Raw genomic sequence first — 19000 nt, 5'->3', positions numbered from 1 at the left:
TCGGTTGCCAATGGGGGTGAAGCCGCTGCTTTCATCAAGTAAGTTCTTCCCTTTTAACGAGCTGTCGACTCAGCGGCCAGTCGCCACCCACCTCCCAAATTGAAGTTCGGGACTAACCAGCCACATTTGTTCAGCCACATCACAGTCTGTCGGGATCAATGGGTGACCAGATAATATTGTTTACACTGTCTTTCTGCACTGTACATTGGGCTCCACACCTTTTCGCACTCAGCTCAAGAGCATCACGACGTTACTGAGCGGCTCATTACGACCAGCATCCACCCCAACTGCCCACCATGCTTTTCTTCAGGTACGTTTTGTAACTCATCTAGGCACGGCGAACTCTTCCTTCGGGTTTATGAGCCGCCATGGTCCTTATCAGGGCCTGCACAGACTAACGTGTCAACATCTCAACCCAGTTTCTTCAAGACGCTCATAGACCACGAGGTCACCGTCGAGCTCAAGAACGACATCCAAATCCGCGGCATCCTCAAGAGCGTCGACCAGTACCTCAATATCAAGCTGGAAGAGATCTCAGTTGTCGAGGAGCTCAAGTACCCGCACTTGGTCAGTCACCTAGCCACCCTTCTTCTTCCTGAAGCGCTCGCCCCTCCACCGCCGGTGTCTCCCTTCCATCATCTCGGCTAGAGGCCCCACGAACTTTTCAACTAACGAAAACATGTCGACAGAGTTCTGTTAAGAATGTCTTCATTCGTGGCTCTGTCGTACGATACGTCCACCTTCCCGCCGGTTCTGTAGACGTGCCCCTCTTGGAGGACGCGACGCGGAGAGGTAAGTCCCCAAGGTCTTTCTCGTGTGTGCAAGCGTGACGCTGAAAAATCCCGCAGAGGCTGCTGCCCAGGCCGCAAAGGCGAAATAGGCCACTGGCTCTTAGGAATGATGTGCTGTTGGCGGGGGACATAAAATCATGACATGACCGGGGCACTACAAAAGCCGGTCAACGAAAGTCGGGAAAGGAAGGCCAGTGCCTAGCTACTAGATGTGCTAGCTCAACAGGGTTCGTGGGCGTTTTTGTCACTTTGACTAGACGATGATGCGAAAAAGGCGGGAGAATCCGATATCCAGCCAGAAATCTATGAAACCCACTGTTCAAAGGATTTGTACGCCCTACCGAGGGTTGCTCATTGTTCATTACTCATTACGTTTCCCACCATGTGATAAGAAATCACCACCAAACGCCCCCTCCGCGGCCGTCTTTGCCATCCCAAAGCGTGACCCCCGTGCCTTCACTCTCTTCGCCCTCGAGGGGACGAAGGAGGCCGCCCTTCCTCCTCTCAGCTAGCCACTTATCGATCCAGCCCTTCATCCTCTTCCTTGACACCTCGCTGCCAACATTGACTGTGGGAACGACCCTCTCGATGCGCAATGACATTAGAAACATCGCCAGCTCCCGAAAGCTGCTATGCTCACTGTAGGGCACTCCAAAGCACATGGCCTCCTTAGTGCTGCCACGTTGTGCCACAAAGTCCTTTGCTCCGAACCGTGACCGCCACGCCTTTCCCTGGAAGATCTGTGTTGTTGGAATAGTCCCGGGTTGTGTACTAGCCGTGACCGCTTTGCTGGCCCCTTGTGGTCGGTAGTTCCAGCCAGAGGGGCGGAAACCGACAATGCGGCTGAAGTGCGGTTTGTACGAGTTGAGATACTCCTGCAGAGTTTCCGCTCGGATTTCCATTAGCATTTGCATGTGAACTTGAGCTTCGTACGGATTGTCTGTCATGAGCGATGTCAACTCTGGATCTCCAAGTTTCGAGCAGATCCGAATCTTCGACTTGGAAGCAAAAATTTTGCTGCCCAAAGCCTGCGCGATGGCCTTGCAAATACGCTCTTTGCCGATCGAGTAGGTGCCGCAGATGACAAGAAGGCGCTCTCTGGGGGCATTCTTAGGCTTGGGGTTTGAAGCCTCCCCTTCTACATTCGTCTTGGTGAAGAACTTGCTGACGGTTTCCGTACCGGCCTCTCTGTTTATTCTGTCCCAGGTGTTGTCCTCCGATGATTGATCTGGAGCCAATGATTTGCACATATCCGCGCAAGCCTTGATGACATCGTTCTGGGGGGGGAATGAGTAGCGAGGGTTGAGGTAAGTCGTATCCAGATAGCAAACATCAATCTTTTGCTCCCGAATCTTACCAGAAATGGAGTCTTGCACTTCGGGCTTCAGAAGAGGATGCGCAACTTGTGCTGGACAGGCCCTGAAGTCGCCACAGTGCAGTACCCTTTGTTTCTTTGCACTCGGCCCCTTTCCCATGGTCTTCTCAAATAAGAATAGGGAGCTCCCGGGGCAGTGATTTGCGGGTATCATAGTTACAGTCACACCATCGGTGCCCGGTACGTCAACTGTCTCATCGAACTCGAGAGGCCGGACCCAGTGGGCAGCAACGCGCAGCTGCATCTTGACAAGGTCACCTGTAACCTTGCTGCAGTATATAGGGCCATGCGTCCAGTTCGCAGTGAGACCAATGTAATGGTCACTGTGAAAGTGGCTCAAGAAGTATGCATTGCATCCCTTGACCGCACCATACCTAAAGGCATCCACACAGATGTAGAACCCAGGCATGATCTTGTAGAACGGACAGGTTCGCTGATACGCAGGCTTTCCGCGTGCCGAATGTTCTGCGGCGGCAGCACCGGACCATGCCGCGTCTTCAGCATGGCTTGACATCAACTTGCTGAAAGCCGAGGTTGGCTTATTTTCAACCTCGCTCAGGTTGAAGGGGCTGGCCTGGCCTTCTCGAGGAATAGCTGCGCGCGCGAATCGTTTGCTAACTTCGGGAGAGTCAAGGATTGGTGGTCTAGCAATAACTTGTTTTTTAATCTTTTTGTTTTCTTTGGGCCGGGGAAGCGGGATTGGGCTGCCATCGAGGCAGGCATTGACATGTCGTGTTGCCTCGTCGGATGTAATGCCAGCAAGGCTGCCGTCGCATATTGGACAATTGGCCACCATGGCGTCACTATGTCGCGCAGGAGCGGCGAGGTCGTCGTAAGTGCTATCTCCGGTGTCGCCATTCTCAGCCTCAGCCTCCAAACGAGCCTGCTCCTCCATATACTGCATCATGCGGTACTCTTCGCCACCAAAGTCGTCGTCATCGGGAAATTCGTCTGGGTCACCAAACTCGTCAATATTTGCAAACTCGGCATCGATTGAGTTCTCAACCTTTAGTGGCGGTGGCGCGCAGCTGGTCTCTTTAGTAAGGGGTATTGCCTCCTCGTTCTCCGTTAGAACCGGCAGCATTGAGCCTTCATCTTCTGACTTAATGGGAGGTATTATGTTTACCTCCGACTGGACGGGCGGTATGATGGGCGGTCGATTACGCATATTGCCTAGAAATGGCGTCTTATGTGCCGGAACTACATCCTCCTCGCTGTCGGAATCGTCGAGAAAGGGACCCTTGCGCTTGGTCGATTGTTTCTTTGCGGGCTTCGCCTCTGAGGCTGACGATGATGGAAATGGGTCGGATTGTATAGGTCTTTCAGACTTCTTCTCCACAAGATATTCTCTTTCCATTTCCTCTTCATCTTGACTTAGCCTTCTCTTCTTGAGTGGGGCCTCGACCTCGTTGAACCTCTCCTCCTCCCACGATTCAGTATCGTAGATCTCCGGTTCATCGGTTTCTCCGTTTTGGCAGATCGCGAGCTTGTCGTGACCATCCAAGAAGAGAGTAGGTTCAGGCTTCTCGGCCTTTTGGAAAAAATTCAAAATGCTAGCATTCGGTCTGGCGGGTTTCTTCGAAGGTGGAGGCTTAGTCAAGGGTTTCTTTGGAGTATTGGTTCGCTTCCGTGCTGCCGACGACGACGATGATGGCCCCATCCTTGAGATGTGCAGTTGCGATGACAAGCATATAAAAGTAGAGGAACAAAATAAGAAATGAAAGGAGGCAAAGATGGTTTGGATTGCATTTGATCGGTAGCTACACCCGCATCGCGCTTTTCAAGTTGGGGGCGAAAGTGGGCAAGGGGGGTTCGGAAATCAGAAAGTAGTAGGTAATGACGTTCAGATCTGGACCCTTTTACCCTTCAGAAACACGAAAAGCGCGGGGACCCTGGCAAGTCCGATCAAACTTCGTCGCGAGGTCGCGTGTTCGAGCACGTGACCGTCACGCTTAATTGCCTACGCGCTATGGCTGCTTGGCAGGAGATTGAAGAACTGAAAGGCAGGTGTTCGTAATACAACTCTCGACAACCATTCCCTGTTCAACGGGCTCAATCTGTACTGTTTCCGGCTAATCCTTCTTGCCCTTTTTTTTTTTTCTTTTTTAAAAAAAAAACCTTACGGCCTGCCAGGTTTATTAGCCTTTCTGTCCATATGTTGCCAGGGTGTTTGTGTGGTTCAGACCTCTCAGTAATCAACAAAACCTCCATACAGAGCATGCTCATATTGAGACAGCTGGGCTAGGAGATCCAGTCTTTTTTTCGCAACGCGCGAGCTCACAGGACTCGAGCCAAATAAAGTTTGGAGTATCGTGCCAGATGAAATACCCAAACCTGTGGTCGATGGTGTGACGCCTTAGCTTTTCGAGGTAGGTATGACGGCGGCATCGGCTTCATTATAGGCCTGAATGAACCCTCCTTCTCGAATTAACTTGCGGGAATTGCCTCAATGATTTGGCCCATTCTCTGTCTCGTCACGGGCTATCTGTCTCCCTGCTTTCTCTATGACTGGGTATTTCTGTCTTGGTCGTGCCATAATGGCGTGTCTCTTTGGTTGTCCTGCGTTCATTCTTGCTGTTTCCACTTGAGGTAAACGGCAAGATCGATGAGAAAGACGAAGCGTACAACCATTTTCCGCACCGCAAAAATTGCTGTGACGACGACAAACGCTGTCAGCAAGATCCCCGTACTCTGTCCAAGCAGGGGCTCCTCTAGTTGATGAGCGTGCCACAGCTGAATCATCTGTGGCTCGATGATTCCGATGAGGATAAGCTGTTGAACCAAGCTCATTATTGATCCGAATTCGGTCGTATTGCTTGGAAGACGGTGTCGGCGACAAATGGAAATCCACTGAGTCTTTCGAAATATGAAAGGTAGTTCGTAGAATAAGATAGCCGTGGTGCGCAATCCGCGAATGAGACTGAGCCAATCCTCGAGGGCATGGCCTTCTGGTGGTGGCATGAGCGCGAAGGCGACGAAGAAAGCGATCTGAAGAATAATGAATATGAGAGCGAGGTCCAACCAACAGCACACATCTAGCATGAATCTGAAATCTCGGGCCTTCTTTTGGTCAATCCAACGAGCGCGTCCTGCCGGAACATGACTGCCAACGATATGATTCTCATCAGTCATCTTCATTGTGTTTTTCGAATAATCGCAGACGTCGGGGGTTTTTTTTTTTTTTTTGCACTCAACGCAGGTTGATAAAATGAAATTTGATGTTTTCACCTCAGAAAAAAAAAACCGAAACTTGTCAGACGGTTTTTATTTGAGTACTCCTGGGGACGGTAATGATAAGGGGTATGCGGTAGAAGGTGGAAAGATGGGGTATAGAGACGGTTCTGTGTGAGCACCTTGAGTATGTCCCAGAGGCGTGAGTGATGAAAGACGAGGGAGGCAAGCTAGAACAGGCAGGAAGATGAAAGTAACACATGGTTGTCGACGTTGCGTATGTCAAAACCACCTTGTCGTGCTCGTCCCTGCCTTGATGCTTTGGGTTTCAACTCGATGCAAGTGCTGTTGAATTCTAAAGAAAGCGCCAGCAGCTTGCAATTCATACGAAGAGCCCGCAGGACAATGCGTCTGTTATCTTCTCTGCTAAGAGCCTTGAAATGCGACGAAGTAAGTCAAACTCTTTGGCCTATATTCTGTTGTGATGCTCCTTTCAGGTCGACGGTACTGTAAGAACGTGGGGTTATCGTCACCACTGGAAGAAGGCCATCATCCATAGGACTGGGGTTCCATCTGTATTGTAGCGCGTTTCCACCAGTATGTGTCAAGATCTTATTTTGGGGATGTTTCTGGCCTTCAGATAGTTATTCTTGCACCAGTAACAGGATTCGTGCACACCAGTAAACGACTACCGAAAATTTAAATCAAGTCTGAGCTGGTACAATAAGAGCTTCTTGCCCGCAGTTGATGTTTTAAAGGCCCCAAGAGAGGAAAAGACTCGTGTACTTAGTCAGAGATATTAAGAAGGGTTCACCATCATCCGCATAGCAGCTACCCTAAATGAACAGGAATATTCATGCAATTATGGTTGGAAACGGCTTGCGCTTGATCATACCCATAGAGTGCAACTAAACCGAGCCCTCCAGCCAGGATCTGGCAACCATGGCAATGACGGCCAAGACCAGATAGACCAGGCCGCCAGCCCATCGTCAACTAGGGCCGGCAACAACTTCATCCATCACCTCTCTCTCGCTTCCATTTGTACTGAAGCTATCGATTCCATCCTCTATCTCCACAGTCTCCATCTGGGCCAACAGCCTCGACCTCTCCGCAACAACAAGCGTGAACCACCGCAACTCAGCCACCTGTCTCTTCTCAAGCTCCCTCCGCTCGCTCTCTACGCGTTCTCCATGTCGAATCTTCACGCTGTACATGACCTCCTCGCGAATGGCCCGCTCCTCGTCTACCTTCATCTTATATCGTGCAGTCTCGTCGGTCTTCCACCTTCCCCACGCCCGCCACCCCTTATCCATCTTCTTAAGGAAATTCTGCATGAGCTCCTCGACACGTGCTTCGCTCTTCGGCTTGTTGGCAAAGAAGTCTTCTAAGAGCTCCAGGTAGGCGTCTTCTGTCCTCTTCTCCTCTAATACGCGGAGGCTGTACTCGGTTGCGAGGGCCTTTTCCTTGGCGGCCAGTTTCCGCGAGGCCGTTTCGGCGAGCTCAAGATGCTCTGCTTGTTGCCTTGCCTCGAGTTCGGCTGTAGAAGTAAACGCTTCTTGAGACGCAATCTCCTTTTCTTTGTCGTGTTGGTATCGTACAAGGACTTCTTGCAGGTCATGAATCTGATCGAGCATTGCCCGAAGGTCCTGGTACTTGACCTCGATTCCGTGACGTCGGAGGCTTTCAAAGCGGACACGCTCTTCTATCTCGCGCTGCCGGCGCTCCTCTTCCTGTCTCTCCGTCTCCTGCCTCAACAGCTCAGCCTTTAGCGCTTCTTCACGCTCAAATTCCTCAATCTGCCGTAAAGCGTCTCGAAGCTCGGACTCGGCCTCTTCTTTCCTTCGAAGTCTCTCCTCCCGCCTCGTTGCAGCCCCAGCCTTGACAGCATTCAGCTGGTCCATCGTGCAGGTGCATGTTCTCCATCTCTGGTTGCAGACGTAGCAGAATTGATATCCGCACCGACAAGTCATGTGCTGACACGCCTCCAGGTGTTCGACCAGTGCCTGGCACTTTAAGCAGTGCTGCCAGCCCTCGTCCTCGGCAAGGGCATTGGTCAGTGCCAAATCGCGGTCTTGAGGGCAATCGGAGTTATCATGCTGCGGGCCGCGGCAGATGGTACAAGTCCAGTGTGCGTTCGCGCAGCGCCCTATGCTGAGGCCCTGGTTCACGTGGTCAGGTCTGATCCAGAGACTGCAGTCTGGCTGGTTGCAGTAGATACGCTCGCTGACGGGGAGCTTCCACTCGGCGGCACGATCTTTGTAGGTCTTACCCAGGTCCTTGGTGACGTAACGCAGAATAGTACGGAAAGGGATCTGGTTGAGACAGCACTTGGGGGGCCACTGCTGCTCATTCTGGACCGCTGTCGCAATGAGTCTCTCGAAACAGTCGCGGCAGTAACTGTGACAGGTGACTTTGACCATATCCTTCTTATCAAAGTCGTCGAGGCAGGATACGCACTCGCTAGAGCTTCCTGTTAGTATTAGGAAACTACTAAGCACGAACGACTTACACAGTTGCTGTCTTCCTAGAGGTGGTGCTCGTGGAGTTGGTATCTGACGGCCCTTCTATGCTCGTCTTATTCCGATTGGAACCGAATCTGAACGATCTCCTTTTCCCCTCCTTTTCGCTGATCTTTTGTAGGACTCGGGTCAAGGCAAACCGGCCTTTCTTCTTTGGTTGGAATGGAAAGACAATAAACCCATTGACCGGTGAGCTGCCGCGATTACCTACGAGTTCCGGAAATAGTTGAATTTTCCCCTGATTCTCGTTTGATTGAATATCTGAAGATCCATCATCTTCGGTTGTGATGATGATAGGAAGATACGGTTCGGCTCCCTTGCTGCTGGCCCCTGAAGCTATGCTTGCTTCTTCTTCCAGCTGCCGTGCTTGCTCTTCTTTTACGGCTTTTGCTTGTATGTTATCGATAGAGGTCTGCAAGACTTTAAGGAGCACAGCGTCCTTGATATCGGGAGTCGTTTTGAGAGCGACTGGCGGGCTATACCTTGACCAGTCAAGATCACCCCCCGCCTCGGCCGTCGCCATTTCAGGCTTGCGTTCGTCAGTGGGAGATTTCCCTTTGTGTTCCTTATTGACCTCTAAGAGTTTGGTCTCGTTCTCAAAGCCATAAGGAATCACAAAGGGGTCGCCGTAGAACCCTACGTAATCTTCCAGGCGGGAGGGCACAGACGATGCAGCTTCCATTCCGGCGACAGTTGTAGTAGTGCTAGACCTGTGAAAGAGAAAGAGAGAGAGGAGGGGGGGAGAAAGGATGATGCGCGTCGTACCAGAGGGTGAAGTAATATTAGCCACCAGCCGCGACGACCTTATGAAGATGAGGCCATCTACCCTGACGCCCTACAGCAAGCCGGGGAGAGCGAAATATAGACTTTCCACCAGCCAGGTACTCGAAACTTGTTGCATGGAACGAGCGGGTCGCCCAGGCCAAGGAGTCCGGAAAACTGGTGACTCTTCTCAGCCTCATGACATTTGACGAGGCAGTCTGACCTCCCCTCAGGACAGAGTCTGCCCTGGCTGGCCTATAGAGGTGCATTTCAACAGCAGCATTGGGAGATCCCGAAGAGGCATTAGCGCACGTTTGGTGCGTCGTACCAGCGAATCACTGGTTTGAATCGACATCCGAGGCAGACTGCACCACGCACGAGACACCAGCTAGCCAGGTCTTGGTTGGTGGTGCGGGTATGTCTTGCTATAAGTTGGAAGTAGCAGTGGTCTTCGGGGCGGTTTCGGCATTAGCGCGCGGGCAGTGCAGGCTTACCAACTTCTGCAGTTGCCCACCGAAGGAACTGGTGGGTCACATTTAGCCACAGCTGGGCGTTCCAAAAGAGCACCGTTGGGTTTGTTCACTGACGGCTCTTTGATGCGAAGGTTGTACAGCCTTTGCCGTGCCGTACAATTGCTAGTTTAATACATGACTAACGTTTGCAACCAACTAAATGGGAGCGTAGACGTCGGGACACCGCCGACAACCCCATTAAGAAAACATTGTCTTCATGTCTTTTTTTTAATTATGACTTTCCACGTCGCCGCGTTGCCAGATCGATTCGACTCCTTTGGGCTGGAGAGACACGATTTTACCCCACCGGACTGCAGCCAAAGTGCGCTGTTTTCGTGTCCCTGCTAAACGATTCTACATATATGTTCAAGTCTCGACCAATAGTAACACACGCCATAAAGATACGCAATCATAGTGTAGGGGTTATCATCCCAGCCTTCCATTTGATTAGAAAGCTGGGGACTCGGGTTCGAGTCCCGATGATTGCAATTTCCTTTTGCTCAGGAGCGACATACATAATATCTGACCTTTTTTTTCAGTTGGTTTCCTCCCTCACCAGTTAGGTCGAGGCTTGTTTGTTTCTGTTGGAATAAAATGGAACAAAAACTCGGTTTCCGGCGAACCCCACTTCTTACTGGATGTTTCCGTTGGTTAAAATCGCGACCAGACCACCAATGCCTACCCTCATGGAACGATATATGCCTGAAGCAGTTCAGGAGAGCCCAAGTCGATTTCTTTGTGCGATATGCGAGAATGCCTTGCTGGATGTGCGGCCGGTTTGCCCAAGACTCATCGGACCCAATAATCAGTCAGTCCACTGGCAACATTTCGGCATATGCTCGACGAACAAGCGAACCAATGACTTGAGATTAGATAGATGGAGAGAAATCGTGATTCAAATGCAGTGTGAATTTGCGGCGTTCCTGAATCCTTAGCATCCACCTGTCTGCCGTTGGCTATGGAGAAGAATAACAATTATGGCGTGTCAAATGAGCAACGCTGACCACGATATGGTGGCCCGTCAGATTTTTGACTTCAGCTTGCTGAACTCCACCTTGTTGATGCAAGAGCCTACATTCTCAAGACCTACTTCGACAACGTCTCCATCCCTCAGCCACAGTTGAGGTGTACGGCCCATGCCTACACCCTCAGGGCTGTGCCTCCTGTCAGCAAATGACATCAAACGGTAGTTTCTACTGTTACACTTACGTTCCCGTAAAGATGACGTCCCCAGGCAGCAGGGTAGTACCCTGGCTCAGAAAAGAGATCATCTTCTTGATGCCGAATATCATATCTTTGGTGTTGTTGTTCTACCAGCCGTCAATGATCCTCTCCTAATCCGTACCTGCGGCGCATCGCTCACCTGAACGGTCTCCCCGTTGACCTTGGTAAAGATCTTTAGATTTTGCGGGTCTCTAACGACCTTGCTGGTCACGATGCCGGGGCCGAACGGTGCCCAGCCGTCGAATCCCTTCCCGAGCGACCATTGACCCCCGCCACGCTGGAGCTGCCACTCGCGGTGCGACACGTCGTTACCAACGGCGTAGCCGAGGACGTAGTCGAGGGCCTGATCCTCGGACACGTTGGCGGCGGTCTTGCCGATGACGACGACCAGCTCGCACTCGTAGTCCAAGGTGCTGCCGGTCTGTGCGACCGGATGCACGGGAATGGGGTCACTTGGTCCGGCGAGGGAGGTTGCCGGTTTGTACTGGCTACATCAGTCTGCCGGAGCGCGCCACACGGGACGATAAGGACCTACGAAGAGAACGGGAAACTTGGGAATGGCCATATTCGACTGCAAGCGGTTAGCAATCAACCTGAAGATATGAATTTCTATAAGGCGCGAGCTAACCTCCTTTGCGTGGTTCGCATAGTTGAGACCCAGACATCGCACAGTCTTGACATGTTCGGGAGCCAAGGGGGACAGTAACAGCCGAATGTCGGCGACGTTTTCTGTGACATCGTGTCTCCCAAAGATGTCACCCGTCACAATACGAGCTTGTCTCGCCTTTGATATATCAGTGACGCCGCTGGGGAGGATAGCATCGCCATAGTATGTCTTGCCGTCTCGGGCGAGGAAGCGGACGAGTCTCTAGCAATGGCGTCAGTAGGGGGGGCAACTAGAAACATGGCCAACCCACCGAGAATGAAGCCATCTCCACGGTTAGAGGTACCACAACTCAATTTTGAGTTAAAAAAAATGCAGGCAATACAAGAAGCACAATCAATGTTCTACAGTCGATGGGAGATTGTTGTGATGGAATGAGGTGAATATCAGGAAGCACGCGGCAGACGCTGTTGAAACCCCACATCTTCCTACCTACCTAGGTATGGATACCTAGGGGCCCGCGGCCTATTAGGTGCTAAACCCGGACCGCATGAGAGCATGGCGCATCACTAAAACTATCGGCAGCAGTTCACGGCTAATGTATCCGCAACATGGCACCCTGATCGCTGAGTCATCTGATTAACCAATGAATAATATGACCCACTTTTCCACGGCCTGAGAAACGGAGCTCTTTCCCGAGACTGACATCAACGACCCGAGCTTTCTCAGATACGATTTCTTTGATGAACTATCAAAAGACCCCCCCACCTTCCGCTGCATCCCTGCCGAGTTGACGCTGAAAATGGCTGTAGCAAGACGCGGACTTTCTGGCCTCCAACGGGAGGTTTTGTCTTTATACAGACAATGCCTTCGGGAAATCCGCAAGAAGCCAGAGGTGAGAGAGATGTCTCAATTTGGTAGCAACCCGCACGTGAGAGCTAACAGTAGTGTAGAATGCGCAACCTCACTTTCAAACCTTTGCCAGGCAAGCTTGTGCATGACTTGGATTTATATACAGAAAGGCATACTGACCCATGATCAGGACCGAGTTTGACAGGTACATCACCGTCGACAAGCGCGACTTTTCTGTCGTAGAGCACTTGCTCCGGAAGGGTCGTCGTCAGCTCGAGACGTACTCTTCGCCCAGCATCAAGGATGTTAGTCGATGAGGAAACCGCAACTTGATTGCTCTGACGTTGGTTCCATCCTCACGCACTTCTGGGAAACCGCGTCTTCGGATAGGAAACCGAGCCGGCCATACAACCCAGGCGCAGGCGATAGCAGTCGACACTTCCCCTCTGTATCACCACATGTCTCTCCTATGCTACGTTTTGTTACCTACCTAACTAGACCACATGATACCATCACAAATTCTTCTTTGGATCCAGCTTTGATATTTCCCAGCCTATCGAGCATGGACAATGCTTGATTGCGACAGAGTCTTCCGAGACTGTAATTGTATTTCGTCTTGTTCACCACCCATTCCTGATCCCGCACCGCACCTGGCCCACAAAGCAGCCGAGGACGTCTTCCGCAACCCAATAAGTCCGTCTGTGGAGAGTCTCCGTCGTCAGCAAAGCAAGGCTGTCTACGCGAAGCAAGTTAGTAAAGCAAGGCTTCCTTCGGGCAAGATTTCCCGTTCTCAGACAACAGCTGTCTCTGCCAGGAGGGCGAACGCACCCTTTCCAATCTCTCTTACGACTTCCATAGCCCAAGAACGGGAGGTGGAAAGGCTTCGCAAGCTGGTGGCATCGGATGCTCTTCAGCCCCTAATACCGAATTCTCGACAGCCAAACAGACAATCAATCCAAAGAACACCCCCTGTGTGGTACGTTGCAATGAAAGACTCCGGAGAGGCCAATTCCGGTTCGCCCAATCCACAGGGCACCTTGGCCCATCGGCAGCCCGACTTTGCTGAACCCAGTCGATTGACAGGGTCTCGGAATGTTTACACCAGGCCCGTTGTCGGGTTTTCAGGGTCCCCGGTCCGATCCAAGCCCATTCATCCTCAGGGCCGCCGCCAGACGCCGCCTACTTCTAGTCCATTCAAACATCGGGAATTCCCTGTCATTGCCATACCGGAGCCTTCCCACTCTTTCCACCGCCGCGAATTGGTATCTTCCCACGAGAGAAGATTCGGCGTCGCTGACCCGCAGCTGTAGGAGGCTGTTCGCCGAAGTCTTTCACAGCAGAGTCAGGTGTCTCTTCTTGCATCGCCATCCAAAAGGATATCAAACCGATCTTTGGAAGCACCTCAGCCGCCTTCTCGGACTTCAAGTCGCCGGCGAGAGGTGGATCGTTTCGCCCGACAACTTGAACTTTATGTCGAGCGCAGAGAGGCTGCCGGAAACCTTCCTGTCTCTACCCCGACGCCAGACTCTGTGGTGTCGCTTCACACAGTGACGGCACTTCTTCCATATGAGGACCAGTTCCAGGCCGCCGGTCTGGCAGTAACATCTGCACAGCAGCGGCAACGATCGCCGCCAAAGATGCTTCCGGTAAAGGAACGACACTTGGTCGCCGTATCAGATGATAAGCTCGCAACGCTGACAAAAAGTTACACTAAGCAACCTCGACGCGAAGGTGAACCAGGCCATCTTCAGCTTAATGGCTTAAGGAGCCCTTCGGATGGCTTCACCACTTCCTCGAGTTCTGGGACACAAGCTGCTTTCACTCAACCGGAAGCCTGGGAGCTTGCCTTTATCGATGAAGTGCCGGCAAAAAAGGACAGATCCAATTGCTGCAACCTCCCTTGCTTTCCGAATACAAGGGACCAATCAGTAGACATGCCTGCGAGTCGAGCGCCTCCTTTTCCAACGCCCGCAACTATCGACACTCCAAACAAGATATTGGCAAAATGGCAGCCAGTATATCCACAGAGGACGGAAGGCCTAAAAGGATGGTGTAAGTTTGATCCACTGTTGGCGTGTCTTCTTGCTAACTATCGCGAAGATGAACAAGATGCTCGAGATGCTCGAGCCAAAACATGGCATGGCGACACTGCGCAGCGTCCGTCAACTTATCGGAAACCGCGTGAGACTCTCCCACCCGTTGACGAGGTAGAGCCTCCGAGTCCAGGAAGTAAGGTACCCAAGAAACCAAGTCGCAGCCCAGAACAGAAAAAACCGCCGATACCACCCAGGGCGGAAGCCCGTCCTAAAACATCGAGACAACAACTCGAGCCGCCGACCGAATCTTCAGGTCTCAGAGGCCTTCGAAAACAGTCGCAACTAGATGTATTCACAGGCCAAGAGAACGTCGCGCCGGACGGTAAGCTCTTAGATACCGTGGCCAAAAAGCCGACTACAGCAGTTGCTACACTTGTTCCATACGATGACTCGGCTCCGACACAGCCGATCGCCCATCGGCCCTCTCCAGAGCCAAAGGAGCCTCAGGGAACTGTGAAGAAACCCCTTAGGGTATCCATCAATCAGCCCGAACGAAAGGCCAGGGAAAAGGCTCTTCTTCAACGAGGCACGAAAACTGGGCTCGAACACCCGCCTACCTCTCAACCTAGAAGAATCATTCGAAGCCTACAAGGGCCTCCCAAAATCCCCGAGGCAGATTATGAAAAACAATCCGCGGTGGCGAGCCAGGGGACGGTCTCATCAAACGCAGATCTCCCGTCTACGTGGAAACTGACCTTGAGTACCTCTTCATCTCTTGAGCTTGCGATGGATGCTGCCTCTCAAGAGACGAAAAGAAGAGAATCCAAGCTGCCTGAGAGCGAAACAATCCTGAAGCAGATTTTGACAGAACAGCCTCAGACTACTGCTGCTCGAGAGGAAAAGAATAACGATCGAATTCCACTTCCTAGTAGCAAAGAATCCATTCCGCCGCCCAAGGTACAACCGACCTGCAAGACGTTCAGAGATGGTAATGGGCCTGTTTCCAAAGAGCAAGATGATTGTGGCATTGACGACAGGGATGTATTGCGAGGTCTCAACATTGCAATATCCGCTGCTTGTGATGAGGAGGTAGACGCTTGGATCCGACTGAAAACGGGTGTCCGCATTCGTCGATTCTTGGCGGACCTGAAGGCATTCGAGACTCTTGGTGACGAGCATGAGCCAGATCCGGTCAGAGAACGTGCAAGGAAAAGACGAGCTGACTCGAGGAAACTTAAGGCGCAGATTCAGCAGTCCAAAGCTGCCAGAGAGTCGAGAGCGCAGTGACTATGGTCCGGCGGAAAAGAAGGGTTAATGGATTAAGAAAACAGAAATGGCTTTGTTCAATAGTAATAGATGCGGCGTCGTTGGCATGGGGTAGAGGAACCCTACAACATTCATACCCCCAATAGCGCTAAAGTTAGCCAGTTATTTGATTGATTTGAGGCTTTTAATGACTTTTATTCGCTATATTTGACCTCCAACCGGTATCTGCCAGCCTGCTAGCCCTCCTCATACTCGTTGCTGTTGTCAAGATACGGTAGACTGTTGAGGCTGAGATATCTATATTAAGCTCCCTTTGCAGCTTGCTAGTAATGTCAGCACACGTCTTTTCCCTGCTGTAATAATCGCAGCAAAACTTTTAGACAACAAGGTCTGCTACAGACTGTGTAGCCTTCTTGGGTCAGCCGGTCCGAGGGGCATCGTTGATATACTCAGGGAGTAAAGTAAACGTAGGCGCAGTTGGGTCAAAGCCATGCTTTTTCGCGCGGGCGAGAATATTACCAACCGTACGCTTAGGTAGCCCAACCATCTCTGCAGTCTCGTTAGCTTATTTGCCTACGGCACGGCTGCGAAGGGCAAGAATAACTGCCCGTAAAGAAGGGTCAACGTGAGGAGGCATAATAGTGATAGTTGCAAGGTGAAAAAAGTGGTGTTGTTGTTATTGTTATTGTTGTTAAAATGAGAATATTACTCTTGCCAGGGCCCTAGACTGAGAAAGGAAGGGGATGAATCTAGTTTCTCTACTTGGCTGGATTTGGGTTCAAGTGTGTCCATATTCATGGGATGGTCTTGGCATTCTGGGTCAATACTTTTGACAGGCTCCTCCGTACGACGGTTTGTTTTCTGTCCAACTCGGCTGAATATGACAACAAACAACAGGCATTTCCTTGCTATGGCATAACAAAGACCTTTGAACCTATTCGGGCCCTCAGATGCTTACAAACAAAGTTTTGTATGTTGTCACAGCAGATCACTCACCAGTGGGGTAAGATTGAGACGTTTCAGGTCTATAATGTAGATCATATTCATTAAAAGGTGTATATCGCATGACTCTCTGTGCATCAAAACCGGATGGTGGGATATCTCGATGTTCGTCTGTGCTCGTTTATCAAGCTCTATGCGCGATTTCATTTGCGCTGAAGCACTATTTATGTATGCTTCAGCCGCGTTTGTGCTCCAACTCCTCGGCCTCGTGGCCAATTTTGACCTCCTGCTCGATCTGGGCAAGATCGAGGTCGGCGACCTCGGCGTCGGGGCCGTCGATGACCTTGACGAGCTCCTCGAGGGTGGGGCCCTTTGTCTCGATGTAGAGGAAGTAGACGAAAGTAAGCTCGAGGAAGATCCAGCACTGTGGTCGGCGTCAGTCGGCCTTTCGCCGGGGAGGGCGATGTCCTGGGAGACTGAAAATGGGTTGGGCAACTTACAGTGTAAATGAGGTAGAGTTTCCAGGTGTGGCCCTTGAAATATTCGAACGCGTAGGGGTTGGCGTAGTTGTTGAGGGTCAGGGCGGCCTGGACGGTCAGGTTGACGATCATGAGACCCTTAGCACGCAGCTTGTAGGGCAGGATCTCAATGGAGTAACTGATGAGCAGGCCTGACCAGGCGAAGGAGTAGAAGAAGCCGAACAGCCAGATAAAAAAGATCATGGCGTAGTTAGAGCCGGGGGAGCCGTACTCTTCGAAAAGACCGTCGGAGAGTGTCCAGAAGACGAAGGTCATAAGCATACCGGCCGTGGAGGCGAGGAAGATGGGGCGGCGGCCGAAGCGGTCGACTTGCATAGCCAATGTCACGGAGACGATCAGTGAAAGTCCGGTCCCACCGGCGGAGAGCTGCGAGATGAGTTAGCAATGCCATTTTCGGTACGGACTGTGGAAGGGGAAACCCACGCCAAGCCTAGAGGTGGAGCTCTCAATGCCGGCATTGGTGTACAAGATGTTGGTGTAGTTGGAGATAATGGCGTTGCCGGACCACTGGGAGAAGAGACCGAGCGAGATGAGTATCATGAAGCGGTACTTGTTGCCAGGGGTGCGGAAGAAGTCGAGGTAGCTGGTGCTGTTCTTGGCGGCGATCTCACGCTTGATGGTCTCGCGAATCTCGCGGAACTCGAACTGAACTGTGGGGTGGTCGGTGTTGCCGTTGGCGTGGTACTTTCCCAGAATCTGGAGGGCCTCATCGTGACGGTCCTTGGCGATGAGGAAACGAGGGGACTCGGGTACCCCTGAGACACAGTCAGTAACTGAACAGATTGACCCACTGCGGACGCGAAAAGGCCGAACAACTCACAGAAAATGAAAAGGAGCTGGATGACGGAGGGCACAGCCTGACCAATGGCGGGGATACGCCACGACCACTCGTTGCCCAGGAAGTCGGTTCCGAAAGAGAGCCAAGCGACGATAAGTGCACCGACATTATATAGACAGTTGTAGACCTATTGCACCCAAGAATGTCAGCATATCTATCCATCCCATCAGAGCTTACAAAATCTCGAATAGCTTCATCCGAGGTTATAGAGTCGTGGAACGAGGTCGCGTGAGGTACGTACCGTCGTCAGGCGAGCACGATGCTGCGGATGGCACAGTTCGGCGAGCAACATCGGGGAGGCGATTTGGGCAAAAGAGTTGCCGAAACCGAGGAGGAGGCGGCCACCCATGAACACTGCATGATGTCAGCCTCGGAACAAGGCAACCGTAAATCAGAGAAACATACTACCCAAGTTCTGGCAGGCGCCCTGCAGGATGGCGCCAGCGACCATGATTACGCAGCCAATGATAATAGGAATCCTTCTGCCAAAGCTGTCTGCCACCCAAGGACTACATGCACGGTCAGCATACAGGTCTACGCACTTGTTTTCTGTCAGGTATAACTCACACTATGGGAATAGAGATTAAACTGCCAATCTGGTAGAAGGCACCGAGGAGACCGAGCTGACCTCCCTTGGGATGGTCGAAGAATTCCTCCCACGAGTTGAAGTTCTGGACGGAGTTGAAGAACGAGCTGTTGACAAACGAGGTTAGCGAGCCATCGATTTCGCACCATTCATATCCGCGTCATACCCATCGTAACCGGTGGTTGCGGAGGCAATACAAAGAACGATTGCGTAAAAGTAGAGTTTTCGCAGACCGGGGTCCTTCATCCAGTCGACCTTCTCAAAGTCGGGAGCCTCTTCCTGAGCTTGGGTGACAGCCTCGCTCTTGGGCTTCTTCTGCGACAGGCCCTTCAAGAAACCCATATCGACAACGGCTCAACGACGTTAACGATCGTATGTGCGTGTATGCGGTGCGTGATGTTAGTGATTCGCTTCTGCTGGCGAGGGAAGCAGGAGCCAAGGCAGTTTCTGTATGTTGGATCGGAGAATGACTGGAGAAAGACGGGACAAGGAGGTGAGCTTATCCTACGACGCGGGTATCTAGGCCTAATATATGGAGCCATGGATCGTAAGAGGAGTACTCCAAGCGAAACAAGACTCTAGACAGTTACAGTGCGAGCTTTCGGACGAAGTGTCGAACCGGGAGGATACGGTACTCGAGATAGTCTCTCTCCCGGGTGCGGGGATATCAGGCGGGAACCACTTCGTTGGGATCCTTTGTACGAGGTCCTGGTCGGAGGCCAATTGGCCCCAGTCAACTGTCGTATCAAACAACAGTGAGGACATCGTCCAGCACAGGTAGACTGCAGCCTAGATACCATACCATGGGGCGTGTGACGTGCGTGGCAGGGGACTGCTACTTTCAACCGGCAAAAGTCGAATGAGTGCACGTTTCAAGGCAAAGCTTCATCGCCAACTGCTCTAACAAGCCTTACATAGTTGTCAACACCGAGCCTTTAGGTATTATGGTAGTGCTAATCTCTGCTGCAAGATATTTGGCACCG

General features: G+C 51.7%; 9 protein-coding genes and 1 non-coding gene across 10 annotated transcripts; 5 read left to right on the top strand and 5 right to left on the bottom strand.

The window, feature by feature from the left end:
• Nucleotides 1–296: 296 nt before the first annotated feature.
• LY79DRAFT_664934 (U6 snRNA-associated Sm-like protein LSm2) lies at nucleotides 297–880 on the top strand (the record flags this gene model as incomplete). Its single annotated transcript, XM_060562987.1, has 4 exons — nucleotides 297–310; nucleotides 420–567; nucleotides 690–792; nucleotides 849–880. The coding sequence occupies 4 exons, from the start codon at nucleotides 297–299 to the stop codon at nucleotides 878–880; spliced, it is 297 nt and encodes a 98-aa protein (XP_060421201.1).
• A 306-nt stretch (nucleotides 881–1186) lies between these two features.
• Nucleotides 1187–3826, bottom strand: LY79DRAFT_504155 (DNA repair metallo-beta-lactamase; the record flags this gene model as incomplete). Its single annotated transcript, XM_060553485.1, has 2 exons — nucleotides 1187–3223; nucleotides 3293–3826. The coding sequence occupies 2 exons, from the start codon at nucleotides 3824–3826 to the stop codon at nucleotides 1187–1189; spliced, it is 2571 nt and encodes an 856-aa protein (XP_060421200.1).
• A 1073-nt stretch (nucleotides 3827–4899) lies between these two features.
• On the bottom strand, nucleotides 4900–5250 carry LY79DRAFT_501107 (uncharacterized protein; the record flags this gene model as incomplete). The annotated part of the gene is made up of 1 exon (XM_060553366.1): nucleotides 4900–5250. A coding segment is annotated over one exon (351 nt), but the record flags the coding sequence as incomplete, so codon positions are not given.
• Nucleotides 5251–6096: 846 nt separating this feature from the next.
• LY79DRAFT_29398 (IBR domain-containing protein) lies at nucleotides 6097–8772 on the bottom strand. Its single transcript, XM_060552226.1, has 2 exons — nucleotides 7847–8772; nucleotides 6097–7797 (listed from the first exon to the last, which is right to left on the bottom strand). The coding sequence occupies exons 1-2, from the start codon at nucleotides 8536–8538 to the stop codon at nucleotides 6327–6329; spliced, it is 2163 nt and encodes a 720-aa protein (XP_060421198.1). The 5' UTR covers nucleotides 8539–8772; the 3' UTR covers nucleotides 6097–6326.
• A 763-nt stretch (nucleotides 8773–9535) lies between these two features.
• LY79DRAFT_t8 lies at nucleotides 9536–9618 on the top strand. The gene has a single exon. It is a non-coding gene; the product is annotated as a tRNA-Gly (tRNA).
• Nucleotides 9619–9987: 369 nt separating this feature from the next.
• Nucleotides 9988–11514, bottom strand: LY79DRAFT_534476 (fumarylacetoacetate hydrolase). The gene is made up of 6 exons (XM_060556431.1): nucleotides 11272–11514; nucleotides 10983–11222; nucleotides 10890–10925; nucleotides 10494–10838; nucleotides 10340–10440; nucleotides 9988–10284 (listed from the first exon to the last, which is right to left on the bottom strand). The coding sequence occupies exons 1-6, from the start codon at nucleotides 11284–11286 to the stop codon at nucleotides 10152–10154; spliced, it is 870 nt and encodes a 289-aa protein (XP_060421197.1). The 5' UTR covers nucleotides 11287–11514; the 3' UTR covers nucleotides 9988–10151.
• Nucleotides 11515–11664: 150 nt separating this feature from the next.
• On the top strand, nucleotides 11665–12360 carry LY79DRAFT_534474 (uncharacterized protein). The gene is made up of 3 exons (XM_060556430.1): nucleotides 11665–11853; nucleotides 11912–11943; nucleotides 12001–12360. The coding sequence occupies exons 1-3, from the start codon at nucleotides 11761–11763 to the stop codon at nucleotides 12125–12127; spliced, it is 252 nt and encodes an 83-aa protein (XP_060421196.1). The 5' UTR covers nucleotides 11665–11760; the 3' UTR covers nucleotides 12128–12360.
• LY79DRAFT_29346 (uncharacterized protein) lies at nucleotides 12140–13284 on the top strand. Its single transcript, XM_060552225.1, has one exon. The coding sequence runs from the start codon at nucleotides 12380–12382 to the stop codon at nucleotides 13118–13120; it is 741 nt and encodes a 246-aa protein (XP_060421195.1). The 5' UTR covers nucleotides 12140–12379; the 3' UTR covers nucleotides 13121–13284.
• LY79DRAFT_655050 (uncharacterized protein) lies at nucleotides 13186–15294 on the top strand. The gene is made up of 2 exons (XM_060562660.1): nucleotides 13186–13862; nucleotides 13911–15294. The coding sequence occupies exons 1-2, from the start codon at nucleotides 13448–13450 to the stop codon at nucleotides 15131–15133; spliced, it is 1638 nt and encodes a 545-aa protein (XP_060421194.1). The 5' UTR covers nucleotides 13186–13447; the 3' UTR covers nucleotides 15134–15294.
• Nucleotides 15295–16289: 995 nt separating this feature from the next.
• Nucleotides 16290–18359, bottom strand: LY79DRAFT_504171 (general substrate transporter; the record flags this gene model as incomplete). The annotated part of the gene is made up of 8 exons (XM_060553487.1): nucleotides 16290–16478; nucleotides 16555–16959; nucleotides 17017–17348; nucleotides 17414–17558; nucleotides 17673–17785; nucleotides 17837–17940; nucleotides 17999–18124; nucleotides 18184–18359. 8 exons carry the CDS (start codon nucleotides 18357–18359, stop codon nucleotides 16290–16292), a joined length of 1590 nt encoding a protein of 529 aa, XP_060421193.1.
• Between the last annotated feature and the right edge of the window lie 641 nt (nucleotides 18360–19000).

Source organism: Colletotrichum navitas, assembly GCF_030913465.1.
Source record: "Colletotrichum navitas strain CBS 125086 chromosome Unknown LY79scaffold_1, whole genome shotgun sequence".
Taxonomy (NCBI): domain Eukaryota; kingdom Fungi; phylum Ascomycota; class Sordariomycetes; order Glomerellales; family Glomerellaceae; genus Colletotrichum; species Colletotrichum navitas.
The sequence above is the reverse complement of the archived record's forward strand: the minus strand, read 5'-3'. Positions and strand labels throughout refer to the sequence as shown.

Excerpts from the sequence above, each read along its gene's own strand:
- LY79DRAFT_29398 (XM_060552226.1), bottom strand. The coding sequence starts at position 8,538 with ATGGAAGCTGCATCGTCTGTGCCCTCCCGCCTGGAAGATTACGTAGGG. Across the intron at positions 7,798-7,846 it reads TCTAGGAAGACAGCAACTGT|CGAGTGCGTATCCTGCCTCG; the intron begins GTAAGTCGTTCG and ends AGGAAGCTCTAG.
- LY79DRAFT_534476 (XM_060556431.1), bottom strand. Across the intron at positions 10,839-10,889 it reads CCAAGTTTCCCGTTCTCTTC|TACAAACCGGCAACCTCCCT; the intron begins GTAGGTCCTTAT and ends TGATGTAGCCAG. Across the intron at positions 10,285-10,339 it reads GACGTCATCTTTACGGGAAC|CCCTGAGGGTGTAGGCATGG; the intron begins GTAAGTGTAACA and ends CAGGAGGCACAG.
- LY79DRAFT_534474 (XM_060556430.1), top strand. The coding sequence starts at position 11,761 with ATGGCTGTAGCAAGACGCGGACTTTCTGGCCTCCAACGGGAGGTTTTG. Across the intron at positions 11,854-11,911 it reads AAATCCGCAAGAAGCCAGAG|AATGCGCAACCTCACTTTCA; the intron begins GTGAGAGAGATG and ends ACAGTAGTGTAG. Across the intron at positions 11,944-12,000 it reads CACTTTCAAACCTTTGCCAG|GACCGAGTTTGACAGGTACA; the intron begins GCAAGCTTGTGC and ends ACCCATGATCAG.
- LY79DRAFT_29346 (XM_060552225.1), top strand. The coding sequence starts at position 12,380 with ATGCTTGATTGCGACAGAGTCTTCCGAGACTGTAATTGTATTTCGTCT.
- LY79DRAFT_655050 (XM_060562660.1), top strand. The coding sequence starts at position 13,448 with ATGCTTCCGGTAAAGGAACGACACTTGGTCGCCGTATCAGATGATAAG. Across the intron at positions 13,863-13,910 it reads GGAAGGCCTAAAAGGATGGT|ATGAACAAGATGCTCGAGAT; the intron begins GTAAGTTTGATC and ends ACTATCGCGAAG.